The following is a 14,375-nucleotide window of genomic DNA, read 5'->3' as shown; positions in this document are numbered from 1 at the left end:
TTTCAGGGCTCAAAAGCTATAGCCTGGGCAGAAATCAGGGTGCTAGGAAGGGCCAGGCACATAATTTGCTGCACTGGTCCCTCTCTTAAAGGTAACTTCTATTGACTGAAGGCAGGAGGTGGCTCAAACCCACCAGAAGGACCTGGTGCTAAATTGTGCGTCTAGGAATAGCCAAAATGGCAGGTTAGGTGAAAATCAAGACATCCCCAGCAGGGGTCATGTCTTCATCTGATATCTGGGATAAGGACTCAATCCTGGGAAAAAGAAAGTCTGGTCCCAGTCGACAATTTTTTATCAGGGTATGGATTTTCCTCGGCACCCTTGACTTTGATCTTGGCGCAGTTGGGTTTGTGGAGGGATGTTATATTGCTTCCCAAGGTGACACTGAGGAATTGGCAGGACTATAAAACTGAACTGTGCTCCCAAATACTACTTGTGACCCCCCATGGCTCATTTCTGAGAGCTCAGGCACTGCTGGCAACAGCTTGGGCAAGTGTGTGAACTGCTGGAGTAGTGTTGTGGGTCTCTACAGATGCCAAAAACTTGTGTGCACCAGAGCTGGGCATATTTAGTGGCCATGTGGGTGTTTGCTCTTCTAGTTTTACTCCTGTTTCTTGGTCTTGCATGGATGGAAGTTGCATAGAGATAATCCATGTGAGGCTATGGACAGGCCAAAGAGCTCCAGTTGTCTAGCTGGACACCTTCACATCAGCAATAAAAAGCTTTGCAGGGCTTATCTACACCCAGCATAGATGCTTCTGTGACTGCTGCTTTCAGGTGGCTGAAGAAAGACTGGGCTCTGAATGTCCAGCTGAGGCACATCCAGAAAATCCTGGCAAATCCCTGGGCAAATAAAAGCGTCCTAGGAAGCCCTGGGCTGTGTGAATGTCCCTGGTGCTGCCCATTGCTCAGCAAGGAATGTTGTGATCAGGGCCCTCCCGGAGAGGTGAGGGAGCTGAGGAACCTCGCTGCTGCCTGGACAGCATGGGCTGCCCACTGGTCTGCACTTGCTGGACAGAAGTAGACAAAGCAGTTAAGTGTAGAGGCACCTTTAGGGCACAGTCCTCATGAGGTGCATCAGGGAGGGGACAAAGGGATGTGTTGATTGGGTGGATTTGAGCCAACAAGGCACGTGGGGATTGGAGAAGCACCCTGGCTGGTTCAGGGCTTCGAGCTGGTCCATCTAGCTCTGTATGGGGCTCAGGACATCTGTTCTGGATGTGCCGAAGGTCTTCCACAGCAGCAAGGTGGTGTTTGCTGGCCTGTTTCACAGAGCTGGTCGCCTTGGGAGGGCCCTGCTGCCACAGGGTGAGCAGAGGAGGCCCTAGGGTAACAGCACAGGGTGAGCTGTGGGGGGACTGAGGGAAATACAGTTCTGGCTGGGAACATCCCCCCTTAAACTCCACCTCCTCCTGAGCTGGGGTGGTTTCCTTGGGAAGCTGCTGTCCATAATGCCCTGTACCCCAGGCCATAGGCATGAGTGGTCTCTCTGGCTGATATCCTGGTGTCTGCTTCTTGGGGCTGATGTTCAGGGTTGTCTTAGATCCTCTGTGGACACCATCCTGTGAAGGAAGGGTGCTGGGCAGCCGGGGCCAGTCCACAGTCACATTTACTTATTACAGTCCTCAGATCTAGTTAGCAGCCAGGTGAGCTGTCACCAGAGGACCTGATGGATGAGGAAGAGAGTTCCCTCCTTCCTGAGGCGGGAAATGAAGCTAATCAGACCTCGGACACCTTAATCCAGCTCTGATCTGATTAATGACCCTGGAGACAGTGAACTCATCAGCACCCTGGCATCTATCACTGCCTGTATCCCGCCCCTTCTGCTGGCCACCACCCGGCACCACTCCTGTGCACAGCCTTGGGCTCCAGCTCTCTGTCCTGCATGGTGTGGGCTGCATGCTGGCTGCTCCAGCCCTGGACAACCCTCTTGCAGGATCCCAGTGTCTGGGCTTGACTCACCTGGATGAGGGAACTCCCTCCATGATTTTCCTAGATTTCTTTTCTGGGATGTTTCCATTCAGGCTTTGTAGCTGGTATCTGCAAAGATTTATTGCTTGTGCAATTCATAGGCTGCAGCTTGGCTGCTTGTACTTGCATCACCCTGGAATCAGTGAATTGGGCACTATCATGGGCTGCTGATCCTTGGAGGAGCTGCTTGTCTTTGAAGAGCCTCCTTGGGTGCTGCAGGGGACTTCCATGAGGACAGTAAGGCTGTGACTTGGTGCTATGACCCAGAACTCCAAACAAGCCTCACTCAAGCCCTGCTCCCACTGCCCAAGCTACAGTGGGTACAGCCACGAGTGGTTTCAGGGCTCAGCAGGGGTTACCCAGGCTCTCCTGGGCTGGCTACCTGCTTGTCTGCCACACCATGGCAGTCACCATGGTGGTGACTTCTCTGTTGCGCCCCAATCTCTGCCCTGGGACTCAAGGCATGTTCCCTGTGCAAAGCTAACAAGCCATTGCAATCCTTGGAGCCAGTCCCGGTGACTCAGATAAGGAAGTGATGGCTCCTCCCTTGCCACTGTCACCCTTGCAGGCTGTTGACCTGAAGGGGAAGATTTGTCCTACCTCCACCGTGCCCTCTGTTCCCTGGATACTTCTTGCAGTTTTCCCCTGTGCTCGGGAGTCAGGCTGCTCTGTTCCTCCCCAAATCTTGTCCTGCCCATTCCTCCTGCTTGACAGGGCTGGCTGCTCACATGGGGTGAAAGGGTGCTCTTGCTTGGCAGGGATATTAGCTTCTGTCTTGGGAAAGAAGAGGGGTATGGATTTGGGAGGCAGAGAAGGGATCCCTAGAGCCTCTCTGATGGTGGAGAAAGGGTATCACAGCAGGCACAGGGGTGCTGGTGGTGGAAAGGGACACTATTCTACCTTCAGTACCCTCTGCTCAGGTAGGGTGTGTTACTGTGGGGTGATATCCACCCCAAATCCCCTTCTGAACAAATCCAGCTCTGGGCTGTCCATGGGACTGATTCCTGCCCTCCTCCTTCCCAGGGAGGCAGCTGGAAAAGAGCTGGTACATGTCTGTTCCCACACAAAGATTTGGGGCCACCCAGTGAAGCTCATGGGCGCTGGGCTCAGGCAATGGAAGGAGGAAGTTGTCCCACACGTGGAACCTTTGGAGCTCCCTGCAGTAGGGTGACGTGCGTGCAGGGAGCTCAGCAGACTCCAGACCAGACTGGATGGGTGTGGGAAAAAGAAGCCCCTGGGGTTACTGAGCAGAGAAAGCACAGGAGGCTGAGGAAGGTCCTATATGCCTCTGCCTTTCTCTTCCCTGGGCATCTGCTTGCAGCCTCTGCAGGATGCAGGGTACAGGGGGTTGGACCCAGATCTTGCTCAGGAAGTACAACAATGCCTGAAATGCTGAAAGGGAAAGAAATACAGGGATAGGAGCTCCCTTTAGCCATTATAGTATTTAGGCAGGGCAGTATTGACTGCCTCACTTGCCTTCCAACGAGCAGGATCCATCATCAGGCACAAACAAGCAAAGGCTTGTCTTGCTTTGTCAGCATGACACAAAAAGGTGGGACCCAGAGACAGACAGATGCAGACCCTCAATGCCAGAGACGACAGAGGCGCTTGCAGATATTCTGCCTCTCCCTGAAGACCAGTGCCAGGGGGCCTGGGCCATATCTGCTCTTGCTCACCCACATCTTACAGACCAGCCAAGGCTTTCCTCTCTGACCTTCCCTGGTGCCACTCTCCAAGCTATGTGTTGTCTGGGAAAGGCAAGTCCAGGCAAATGAGTAACAGTCTGCCTGTAGGCATCTGCTCTGTTGGCATCTTGGGCAGGCATGGGTGCCGGAGAGTGGTGGCCCCTGTGTGTGTCCAGCTCAGCTCCACTGATTGCCCTGGCCCAGAGTGGTGCAATGGCAAACGGCAGAGCTGGGCATTTCTGGGGATCTCAGGTGCATGGGGTGCAGAGGAGCATGTTGGTGAGTGAGCACCTCTCCTGCCTTCCCAGCCAGGCACTCTGACCCCTAAGTGCCTGGGGGCTCCATAGAGCCAGGGCAGCACTAGAGCCCAGCAGAGCTTCACCTACATGTGCCAAAGTCTGTCTAGTATCTCCAGATATCCACAGACCTGCTTCCCCATCGAGGGGCTCCAAGGAAAGCAAGACTGGCTCTGGATCAGGACGACAGGCTCAGCGCCCTGGGCAGTGGGTCCTGCAGCTTGGGTGGACTCCCGGGATGTGGACCAGGGCTGGGTGGACTCCCGGGATGTGGACCAGGGCTGCTGTGGCCGGGGGATGAGGAAGCCGGACGAGCGGGACCGGCGGGGAGCCCGGCCGGGACCCGCGGGGAGGCAGGCCGGGCCAGCGGGGCGGGTGGGCCGGCGCGGAGCCAATGGGGAGCTGGGGCAGGTGGAGGGGGGGTTAAAACCCACCCCCCCCCCGGTGCCGGCGGGTGAGCGAGTGCCCGGGAGGAGGAGCGGAGAGGAGGGCTGCCCCCGAGGGCAGCCCCGCGGAGCGCGGCGCGGCGGGGCCCCGCGGGTGGATGACCGCCGGTGCCGGGGCTGGCCCGGGGCTGCCCGGCCGGGCTGTGCCCTGGCAGGGGAGCGGCGGGGTGCCGGGGGGCCCGGCGGCTCCGCACGGAGCCGGGCCATGCCCAAGCCCATGGAGAAGTCCCAAAACTTCCGCATCGAGGCGCTCCTGGCTGAAGAGCCGGCGCGGAGCACTTCCCCGCCGGGGCTGAGCCCCGGGAGCCCCGCGGCGAGCCCCGGCCCCGCCGGGCGCTCCGACACCCCCTCGCCGCGGGCGCCCCCGGCCGCCGCGCCCCTCGCCCCGGCCGGCTTCGTCCCTAAGCCCGGCTTGCTCCACCTCCCCGGCCCCGGGCTCGGCGCCCTGCCTGCCCTCTACCCGCCCGCCATGTACCCGCTCCCGGCCCTGGGGGGCCAGCACCCCGCTTTCGCCTACACCGGCATCCCCCACCTGCCGCCGCCCGGCGCGGAGCACTTGAAGGCGGCCGTGGCCAGCTCCCTCCCACTGGAGCACTGGATCCGAGCCGGGATGCTGGTGCCGAGGCTCTCCGACTTCCACGGTGAGTGACCCGGGAACCGACCCTCCCGTCGGGCGGGACGCGGCTCTCGCCCCTTCCAGCCCCCGAGGGCCCCCGCCGACACAACGGGGTGCGGAACCCCTCGGGGACGGGGGGCCCGTGGCTCTCCGAGACCTCCCCTTCACGGCTCCCTCGGTGTTTCGAGTCGGGAGCCCGGCGGGGGCGGCGAGCCCTCGGGGCTGATCCCCATACGGAGTTCTTGCTGCGCCCAGACCCGCACCCCAGTCAGGGCAGGTTTGGGGGTGCCATAAGCGGGAGTGGGGGGGGGGGGCAAGACCCGCGCTCCAGAGACCTCCGAGGGCTGCGGGGGGCCGGGAACCCGCTCTGAAGGGCAAAGTCTCGCCCTACCCCATCTCGGAGCTGCGGCACGGCCCCGAGGGGCACTGCCCGCCCCGGTGCCGGCGGAGCGGAGCCGCTCCCGGGCCGGGTCCGCCGCGCCCCCCCCCAGCTGCCGGCCCCGCCTGGCCGCCGCGGGCTCGTTGGGCTCCGCCGCGGCGGGAAGGAAACGAAAATAAAGACGCGGCGGCCGAAAACGGCGCCAGGAAACGAATAAATCTCGCCCGGTGAGGTTGGGAACGAATCCGCTCGGGATCCTGCGTCGGGGACCGCCCGCCCGGGCTGGGGCACGGAGGGATGCGCGGCCGGAGCCGGGCCGTGGGAGTGCCGGGGCTCCGGGTCGCTTGCCCGCCACCACGCTCCGGTCGTGGGGGCGAGGAGCCGGTTCCGCGGGCCCCAGCCCAGCCCCGGTCCCTCCTGGCATGCGGGGAGGGTGCCGGCTCCCCGGTGGGCACGGCAGGCAGTGGGAAGGGTCCTGCAGGACATGGACGGCACAAGGACTGACTTCAGCCTCTCGTCCCTCCGGGATTGTCACTGGCACCCCTGGCAGTGTGACATGGACCCTGTCCTGTGCTTGGGGTGAGCAGAAGTCCAGGGTTGCTGCAAAGATGGGGCCAGTGGGCAATAAACCAAGAGTGGCTTTGTTAATAGACCTGCAGCAGAGTATCCAAGTTTATTACCTGGGTTTAGTGTCTTAATAACCTGGGACCCCCTTTCCAGCAGGAAAAAAAAAAAAAAAGCTGGATAAATCAGTTCATTAATAAACTAGCTGGATGGATAATAGTGCAAAAATGGAGAATTAACATGAGACAACCTATTCATTGCTTATTCTTCAAATTATACCCGGGCAGGTGAAGGGAAAGAGGCTGCTCTCCTCCCTGGGCTGTTTCCCTTTCCCTGGCTCTCCCCAGACTGTAGGATAGCTCCAGCTGTGAAGTGGTGATAGCACCTAAGGATGTAGAATAAGCCTCCAGTGCTATAAACTGTGTGCACTCTTCAAGTGTCACTAAGAGCAGGGGGGTGAAAAAAAAAAAATCTCTATTTGTTGGGTGGTGAAACACCTTCCTGCTCCTCTGCAGAGGCCATGTTGTCCTCGCGGGGTCTGTGTCTGTCCGTGTGTTTCAGCATCCCGGTAGCTTCATGCAGGGTTGTGTTTCGCCAGGGTGGGATCACAACCACTGAATTTACCCCTGCGGGCCTGAGCGCAGCTTCTGGCTGGGGTAATGTGCATCATTTGTGCATCAGCCCCATCCCGCTCAAGTGCAGGATCCGCTCCAGAGCTGGTTGTCTCCAAAACCCTGATGAAAGGAAACAAATCTCATATCATGGGCATGAGAACAGCTTGTGGATGGAGCTTTTGAACTGTGCTAGGATGCATGGGAACAGCATGTCAATGAGTTTTGCAGGAAGCACTGAGCTGGGCTCCTATGGTAGCTTAGGGAGAGGAAAGGCGGTCTCTGACCCAAGTGTTGCTTGATTGGGCCCTGGAGACCCCAAAGCAGGGTAGAATTAAAGGAGACGTGGAGGTGTAACAAAGAAGCAACAAAAAACTCTAAAGCTGTAGATTTTAAAATCAGAATAACCACTGCCCCAATCCATATCCTTGCCAAAAGGTGTTTGTGCCCAGTTCTGGGGAGTCCTTTGCAGTGGGGATTCATTCTCCCCAGACTGTCCTGTTTAGTACTTCAGCAATTCTCCTACTGTGAAGCTTTTATTGCTCCAGTTTGCTCCTAAGATTTGTCATGCCAAACACAGCAAATCACTATCAATCTCTCTGCTTGCCTGGTCTGCACATGAGGAGGATCTGTAGGTCCCTTTCAGTCTTCTCCTTCCCCCACTACACAGCCCAGATGCTTCCATCTCTTCTGAGCCGGTTTTTCATCCTAACTGCTTTCAGGGTTTTCTTCCAAATGTTCTCAATGTTCCAAAGCTGTCTAAAAGCACAGGGACCAAGCTAGTCCCTGCAGACTTGAGCTGATGCCTGCCTGAAGCAAAAGGATGAATCTTTGAAGCTTTGTGCATTTGCAGCTGCTTTACCTTCCAGTATATCCCCATGAACATCGCTTCGGATCTGGGGGACTTATGCCTAGCTTGGGGTCTAGTCTCCTCTCCATGTTTGTTCTCCCACGGATCCTGCTCTCCTGGTCCTTGTTTCATGTTATTCTCAATGCCGTGTAGACTGTTTCATCAGACATTGTTCCTTGTCCATCTTCAGATCCTTGATTCAGTCCGTTGGGAACATTTGGGTTCTCAAGTGTGTTCTTAGCCTTTCCTCTTTTGGGCTAGCTGCAAGCTCCAAAAGCAGGTCCCTTTGCAGTATGCCTTGTCCTTGTAGTCGCCAGCACTGGCCCCAGCTGTGTGTTATGGCTGTGTCTGGGCTGATACAGCCCCAGTCTGCTGGCTCTGAAGTAGGGATGGGGGACAGTGGTGTGGGTATGCAGGGACAGGAAAGGGCACCTGCCTAGGACATGCTACCTGTACAGCCCTTCCTCATTTCTCTGAAGAGGGTGGTGGGCTGGGCAGGAGCCTCCCGCTGTCAGCACAGGGATCCTGGGCTGCCTGTGATTCCTGGGTGCCCTGTCCCAATACCCAGCCTAGACAGACAGACGGTCCTGCCTGGCTGAGGTTTTGAGTGACTGGGCACAAGTGTCCATGCTGCTGGTCATGTTTAGCTCTCCGGGTAACAGTGGACAGATAGCTGGAAGAGATGAATCTGAAAGCCTTCTAGGATGTGTTCTGGGGCATCTCAGAGGGAGGTCACCTTTGTGATTTATTTATAGGGGATTTCAGGAATAAATCCTGGAATAAATTAATGCTTTAGCTGCACGGCTAGAGATATTTTTCAGGCATGGACTAGTTTGGTCTCCAGGGGACAGTCAGGGTGGGGGAAGCAGCAGAACAGCCCCTGAACTAAAGCCACAAACTCTGTGGGGATGCATTGCACACAGTCGCCCTGGTCTCACCAGTATATGGGGGGTAGGATGCTGGGGAGATGGTCTGGGACTGTGGGCACCCTTAGGAGCCTGGCCTGGACTTGGGTGCTGGGATTATTCAGAGAAGTGCTCCTGCTGTGGTGCAAGCGTGTACCGTGCCTTCTTCGCTAGCTGCCTCTGCAGCGCCTGCCTGCCTCTGCTGCAATGCGGAGTGAGAGGGCTGGGTGGGAAGGCCTGAGTGCAGGAGCAGGCATGCCCTCACTGCATCTGGCAGGGATGCTGCCTGCCCGGGCTCTGCTGCTCCCAGCCCGGGTCCCTGTTCTAGGGCTTTGAGCACCTCCGGAACTGCAGAGGGGGAGCATTTGGCACCAGGGTGCCATGCTTGTTAGTATTTCTGGGAGCTGTGATTTATTTGCCCTGGCTATCAGCATAGAAGTGCAACACAGTGGTGGGAGCCAAGTGCAGACACTGGCCTCGGCAGAGAGTTGTAGAAGCAGGGATGGGTGACACACAACTTCAGGCTCTTAGGAAGACGGAAGGATTCCCCGCGGGGGACCTGGTGCTTAGGTGGCTTTCCTGGGACATCGCTTCTCTGCACCACCTTGATGGCTTGGAGCCCAGGCCAGATCCTGCCCACAGTGGCAGAGAGCTGGCTGATGGGCCATGCTGGGCTAGGAGAGGGAACAAGACAAGTCATATCAAACTGCTTCAGAAAGCAATGCCTGCCAAGGCTCACCAGGTGCACAGTGGTCTGGCATCAGCAGGAAACACGGGCTAGAAAACAGCTGGCAAGCAGCAATTGGGGGTCAATAGTGGAGCAAGCAAGGAGCTAGCAGAGGTAGCAAGTGCCCTTACACACGCTGCCCCACAGACAATGGTCAGGGCAGCTGGCAGGCCAGGAGAAGGCTCTGGTGATGGCAACAATGCTGGTGAGACCACCTCTCCCCCTCCCAGCCCTGCTCATCTGGAGAAACACCTCCAAAGTAGACAGAGTGCTAATTTCCTCTCCTTTATCTGCCAGCCCACAAAGTTAAGTGAACTATAGCTAAACAAACCAAATTAAAACCAAGTGGGTTAATATCAACCTAGGATTACCCTTGTTATCAAGTAGACGGAACTGTATCAAATAAACCAACAATTCTTTATAAGCTTTATCTAATTATCCAGGAGGCAGCTGCCGTGTAGAACTCCTGGCCTCAGACTCATAGGGCATTCCCAGTTCCAGGCCAAGCAATTTATTTACCGATATTGCAGCCAAATGCCAGGCACCCCTCAGGGGGTCCAAGCCCTGCCAGGCTGAAGGGATATTGAGACGAGCTCTGATCCTGGATGTAACACTGGAGGAGATGGCTGAGCAGACAGGAAATCTTTTGGCAAGCAAAGGTGTGATGCTGAGGCAGTCACTGGTCTTCTGGTAGGAGCTGGGTAAGGGGGGAGAGCCTTCCCAAAGAGTTGCTCTGTCTGTGGGATGCTGGCTGTGATGGGGATGGGTTCATAGCTTAGCTGGCAGGACTGGGGGAGGTGAGCCCAGGGGGGATGCTTGCTGTGCATGTGGTGGCCTGCCATGGGACAGGAGGGAACAGGACTCCACAAAGCAAACTGGCAGGACAGGCTGGAGCTACCAGCAGCCACGAGGCATCGTTTCCTTTTTGCATGGGAAACTGGAACCTACTTCATACCCTCAGACTCCACTTCTTCTCCCTCATCCCTTTGCTCCTTCCCCAGTAAGAAATTGCAGACCCTCTTCCTCCATACTGTCCCCACAGAAAGGAGCCAGAGCCCTTCAGGAAATCTAACAACAGGTCTGAGGCCAGACATGTTGGTCGTTCAGGTCCACGCTGACCTGCTGCTGTGGGTGGCTGAAGGTCAGGTGGACCTTAAAGTTGTGTTGGTTTGGGCTTGCCCCATCTTGTCTGCAGGCCAAATCTTGAACAAGTCACAGTGGGGAACAGTAGTGATGGATAACAGTAGCTGCTGAAGGGTGTATTGTCAGAGGAGGTCACAGGTTAGGTGGTCAGCCACACCTGTGTAGGCTGGGCTTTGGACTGGTGGTGGCTTGAACTGTATGACAACACCACAGAGGGGTTTGAGGGTTGTTTTTTTAATCAAGGCTGGGGCAGGAGGCAGGGTGTGTTTCCAGGGAAGTCAAAGTCTGTACAAGATTTGTGATGGACACCACTGCACTGAGCCTCAGTTGGAGACACTGAGATGAAGAAGCTGGGGTTGGCAGGGGGACCGTGCTCCAGCGGTCAGTCCCCTGTATTGGTAGTCATTTGAGGTATATCCCATTTGGATTTATTTGGCTTTTGGGCAAACTTTCTGTTCTTGGTTTCCCTTCTAGACCAAGCAGTTCTCAGCATCTTACGTGGGGAAGAGAGTCCCTTGGGGGGGTGTTAGAGCAAGCTGCTTTCCAGCCTCCTCTGAAGCTGGAGAAGTCAAACTCCCACTGCTTTTAGGGTGGACACTCACTTCTGTGCCTCTACTCTTCCCACATCTGACCTTGCAGGAGGAGGCACAGAGGAGCCCTTTGGGGTGGTCGGAAGGATTTCTGTGCTCCCCAGAGCCAGCATGAACTGCTGTAGGAGCTGAGCCCTGGGGACTCTGCTTTGGGGTGGGGAATTTAAGCTAGGAATAAGGTATTTCTTCACCCCTGGCAAAACATCCTCCAGCTTCAGAAAGCACAGAAGTCCTGGATTATTGGATGCTGGGATGTGGGTACACTTTCTCCTCTTCTCTTTCCCTGGAGCATCCTCTATAGATCATGTCCAGAATGAGGACCTGCTCAGAGGGACCCTTCCCTGACTCACTACAGCCAGCCTGTGCAGTACAGCCCCTGCTTCAGGGAGGGACTGAGGCACCGGGTGCCCCAGTGCACCCCCCCCATCTCTGGCAGCAAAGGGGTCTTGATGGGTGCCAGAGCCCTCAGGCTGCTGGGTGCTGCCTGGGGCTGCTTTCTGTTGTGTTCCCCACCAACGCTGACTGAATGAAGTTCCCCTCCAGTCCTTCCTCACCCCGAGGAGCTGCAAGGTGGTAGCTTGGGCTGCCCCATCCCTGCAGATGCTGGTCCCCATGGCACCTCCTTTCTTTAGCCAAGGGGAGCCTTGTCAGGTCTGTTTGGCCCCACATCTCCACCAAGGTTTTGTACAGCCAGAACATCCACAGCCAGCCAGAGCCCAGACAGCAGCTGAGCTCTGCAGAGCTGAGCCATCTTTCATCTGACATTCGTATTTGTCCTGGAAATCCTTTGAGCCTCTCATTTGGTTTTAGCCTTGAATATGTTTTGTGTGCAAAATAACGCACCATGTGTTTGTGTCAGACCCATCAGCACAGCATGTCTCTATTTAGTCCCTAGTTTAATTGGCCAGAGGCTGCGAGGTGGGTCCCAGAGGCTGTCTGTCCTGGAACTGTGGGGCTGCAGGCGCAAGAGGGGTCGTGTCCATCCCTGTTCCCACAAGGAGTTTGCAGAGCCCCAGCCCAGCCTGGGCTCTGCCTGTTTGACCAATCCCACCCAGCATCCAGGTACTTGGGATCAAACCTGGATCGTGATCAATTAATGTTCCCTTCATAAATTCCTGCCTCATGCGTCACTGCTGTGTTTGTGAAGGGCTCGGTGGACACCTCTGGAGATGGGCAGGTTGGGATCAAAGCTGGAATCAGGGGGAGGTAATTTGGATGGTGCCCCACGCCCCGCAAAGCGGGTGAGCCAGAGCGACTCTTGTCAAGCAGGGCACATCTCCGGGGCCATGATGCTCTCTCACCCCCCAGGACGTATCAGCGGGGACGTGCCAAGGACCTTTCCCGTTAATGCCCCCCAATTCCGCTCCAGCACTTTACTCCCAGCTGCAAACCTCTGGGTTTGATTGCCACTGCGGTGCTGGGAGAAGCAGTAAAAGCTGAACCCCGGAGCGACAATAAAGCCAGCAGAGAGGAGATAAGAGAGGATCAAACACGGCGCAGCAGCCACCCCACGCTGGACTCTCAAAGGTCCCTTTGTTCCTGCTGCCTCCTGATTCAGCGCCGCGCTGCCTTCAAGGGCTGCGGGCGAGATAGCGGGGCTCACGGGCAGCCCCGCCGCCGCAGCCCCTGGCAGTTGGGCAGCCACCTGCACGGCCCGGCAATAAAAAAGAAGGATTAATTTCAGTCACAGGACTGATCCCAGTTGCACACCGAGGCCTGATAACGTATCTCGCTGGTTCCTATCAGCCAGGCAATAAAGCCATTATTGGGGCGGGAGATGATGGAAGAGACGCTTGCCTTCCTCCTCATCCTGAGCTTACAGAAGGGGTGTCCTCCCCATTCCCGCTGTTTCCTGACCCTTGCCCGCTGTCTGCTCCACAGCTGCCCCACAGTCTGGCTTGATGGGGAAGTGCCGTCGGCCCCGCACAGCCTTCACCAGCCAGCAGCTCCTGGAGCTGGAGAACCAGTTCAAGCTCAACAAGTACCTGTCCAGACCCAAGCGCTTTGAGGTGGCCACGTCGCTGATGCTCACCGAGACGCAGGTACCTTGGTCCTGGGGGGATGGAGCAGCTGCTGGGGGGGAAGTCAAGGTCATGGGAAATGCTGATGCCCCTCATTTGGCTGCCATCAGCCCCCCTTTCCAGGGCATCTCCTGCAGAGACCTGCCTGGTGGGGTCCGGGCTCTTCTCTTGTGAAGGGAATCCCAGAAATATTGTTCCTCTTCTTACCCGGCACCCCCAGCTTGGGTTTCAGAGCCTTCCCTTCCTTCACTGCACTGTGGGAGGGGACTTTTTGTGGGGCTAAAATTAAAATGTCTCCATGCATGTCCTTGGGCATCCTGTGGAGGCTGATTAAGGGGAAGGGAGCAGCCCCCTGGGTACTTCTCTCCCCGTGACAACCTCAGCCTCCTTGAACAGACCCTCAGCACCACGGGATGCCCCACAACAAAGAGGCTTTGGGGGAACCCTGCACGCAGGGAAGGCGAGGGGTTGAGTGGGGTCACGATGGGGCGGGGGGACACATTCTCCCCTGGGGACTCTCCCTCGGCAGGTGAAGATCTGGTTCCAGAACCGACGCATGAAGTGGAAGCGGAGCCGCAAAGCCAAGGAGCAGGGAGCTCAGCCGGAGGCTGAGAAGCAACGAGGGCTCAGCAAAGCCTGTGAGAAGCTGCTGCCCGGAGAGCCCCAGGGACAAGCTACCGAAAGCCCTGAGTTCATGGGGCGCAGCCCCAGCTCGGGCTTCCTGCACCGCAGCACTGCCGAGCTGGGCTACAGCCCGGACTCCTCCTGCTCGGGGGGCGAGGAGGAAGAGGAAGAGGAGGAGGACGAGATGGGTGCCATGGAGAGGAAGATTGGCTCTGTGTTGTGAACGGCAGATGGAGCTGGCAGGGGAGAGGGGCCAGGCTGCGGTGTTGGGGGTCTCTTTGCTGGCAGACACAGACTGTGCCTGGGTGGAGCAGGGGGGGCTGCAGGGCACCTGCCCCCCTTTAACTTATGTGTGTTTGGATCCTATTTAACTCGTAATTATTCCTCTGTGTGTATCTGGGGGAGTCCCCACATCCCTCCCCTATAAAGCTGTTATCCAGATGCCTGTGCTCTTCCTTAGGGGATGGGAGACTCTGCCCCGCTCCTGCCACCATGCTGCTCTGCCAGCATCCCCGGGGAACTGGGTGGGGATGGCAGAGTGGCACAGCTGGAAATCCTGCCAGCACAGCCTGAGGGGAGAGACCCCAGACCCTCCTTTGACTGTGAACTGCCCCTTCCCTGCAGATACGACAGTGCCTGGAGCAGTGCATCCCTGCATGGTGCCAGCTGCCCTTCCCTTTGGTGGCACGAAGGGCTGGGGAGCAGGATGCCCAGGATGCGTGCCAGCCTGCCCTGCCTCCTCCTGCACCTGTAGCATCCCTGGCGGGGTCTGCGCTTTGCGGGGCGAAACTAATCTGTCCTACAAAGCAGAGCTGGTTAATTGGCTAATGCAGTGGTGCTGTTTCCCATGCTGCAATTAGCCTGGTTGCATTGGTGTGGCATTGCCCCAAAGGTGGGGATGGAGCCCTCCTGGGTTTAGGGAGGTGCTGAGGCTGGCTGTGGGGGCT

General features: G+C 57.2%; 1 protein-coding gene across 1 annotated transcript; it reads left to right on the top strand.

The window, feature by feature from the left end:
* Positions 1-4,426: 4,426 nt before the first annotated feature.
* LOC104361170 (motor neuron and pancreas homeobox protein 1) lies at positions 4,427-13,869 on the top strand. Its single transcript, XM_042784159.1, has 3 exons — positions 4,427-5,039; positions 12,665-12,825; positions 13,334-13,869. The coding sequence occupies exons 1-3, from the start codon at positions 4,604-4,606 to the stop codon at positions 13,649-13,651; spliced, it is 915 nt and encodes a 304-aa protein (XP_042640093.1). The 5' UTR covers positions 4,427-4,603; the 3' UTR covers positions 13,652-13,869.
* Positions 13,870-14,375: the final 506 nt, after the last annotated feature.

This window comes from Tyto alba, unplaced genomic scaffold, assembly GCF_018691265.1.
Source record: "Tyto alba isolate M040663 unplaced genomic scaffold, T.alba_DEE_v4.0 Super-Scaffold_7, whole genome shotgun sequence".
Taxonomy (NCBI): domain Eukaryota; kingdom Metazoa; phylum Chordata; class Aves; order Strigiformes; family Tytonidae; genus Tyto; species Tyto alba.
This window is presented reverse-complemented; position numbering and strand designations above follow the sequence as displayed.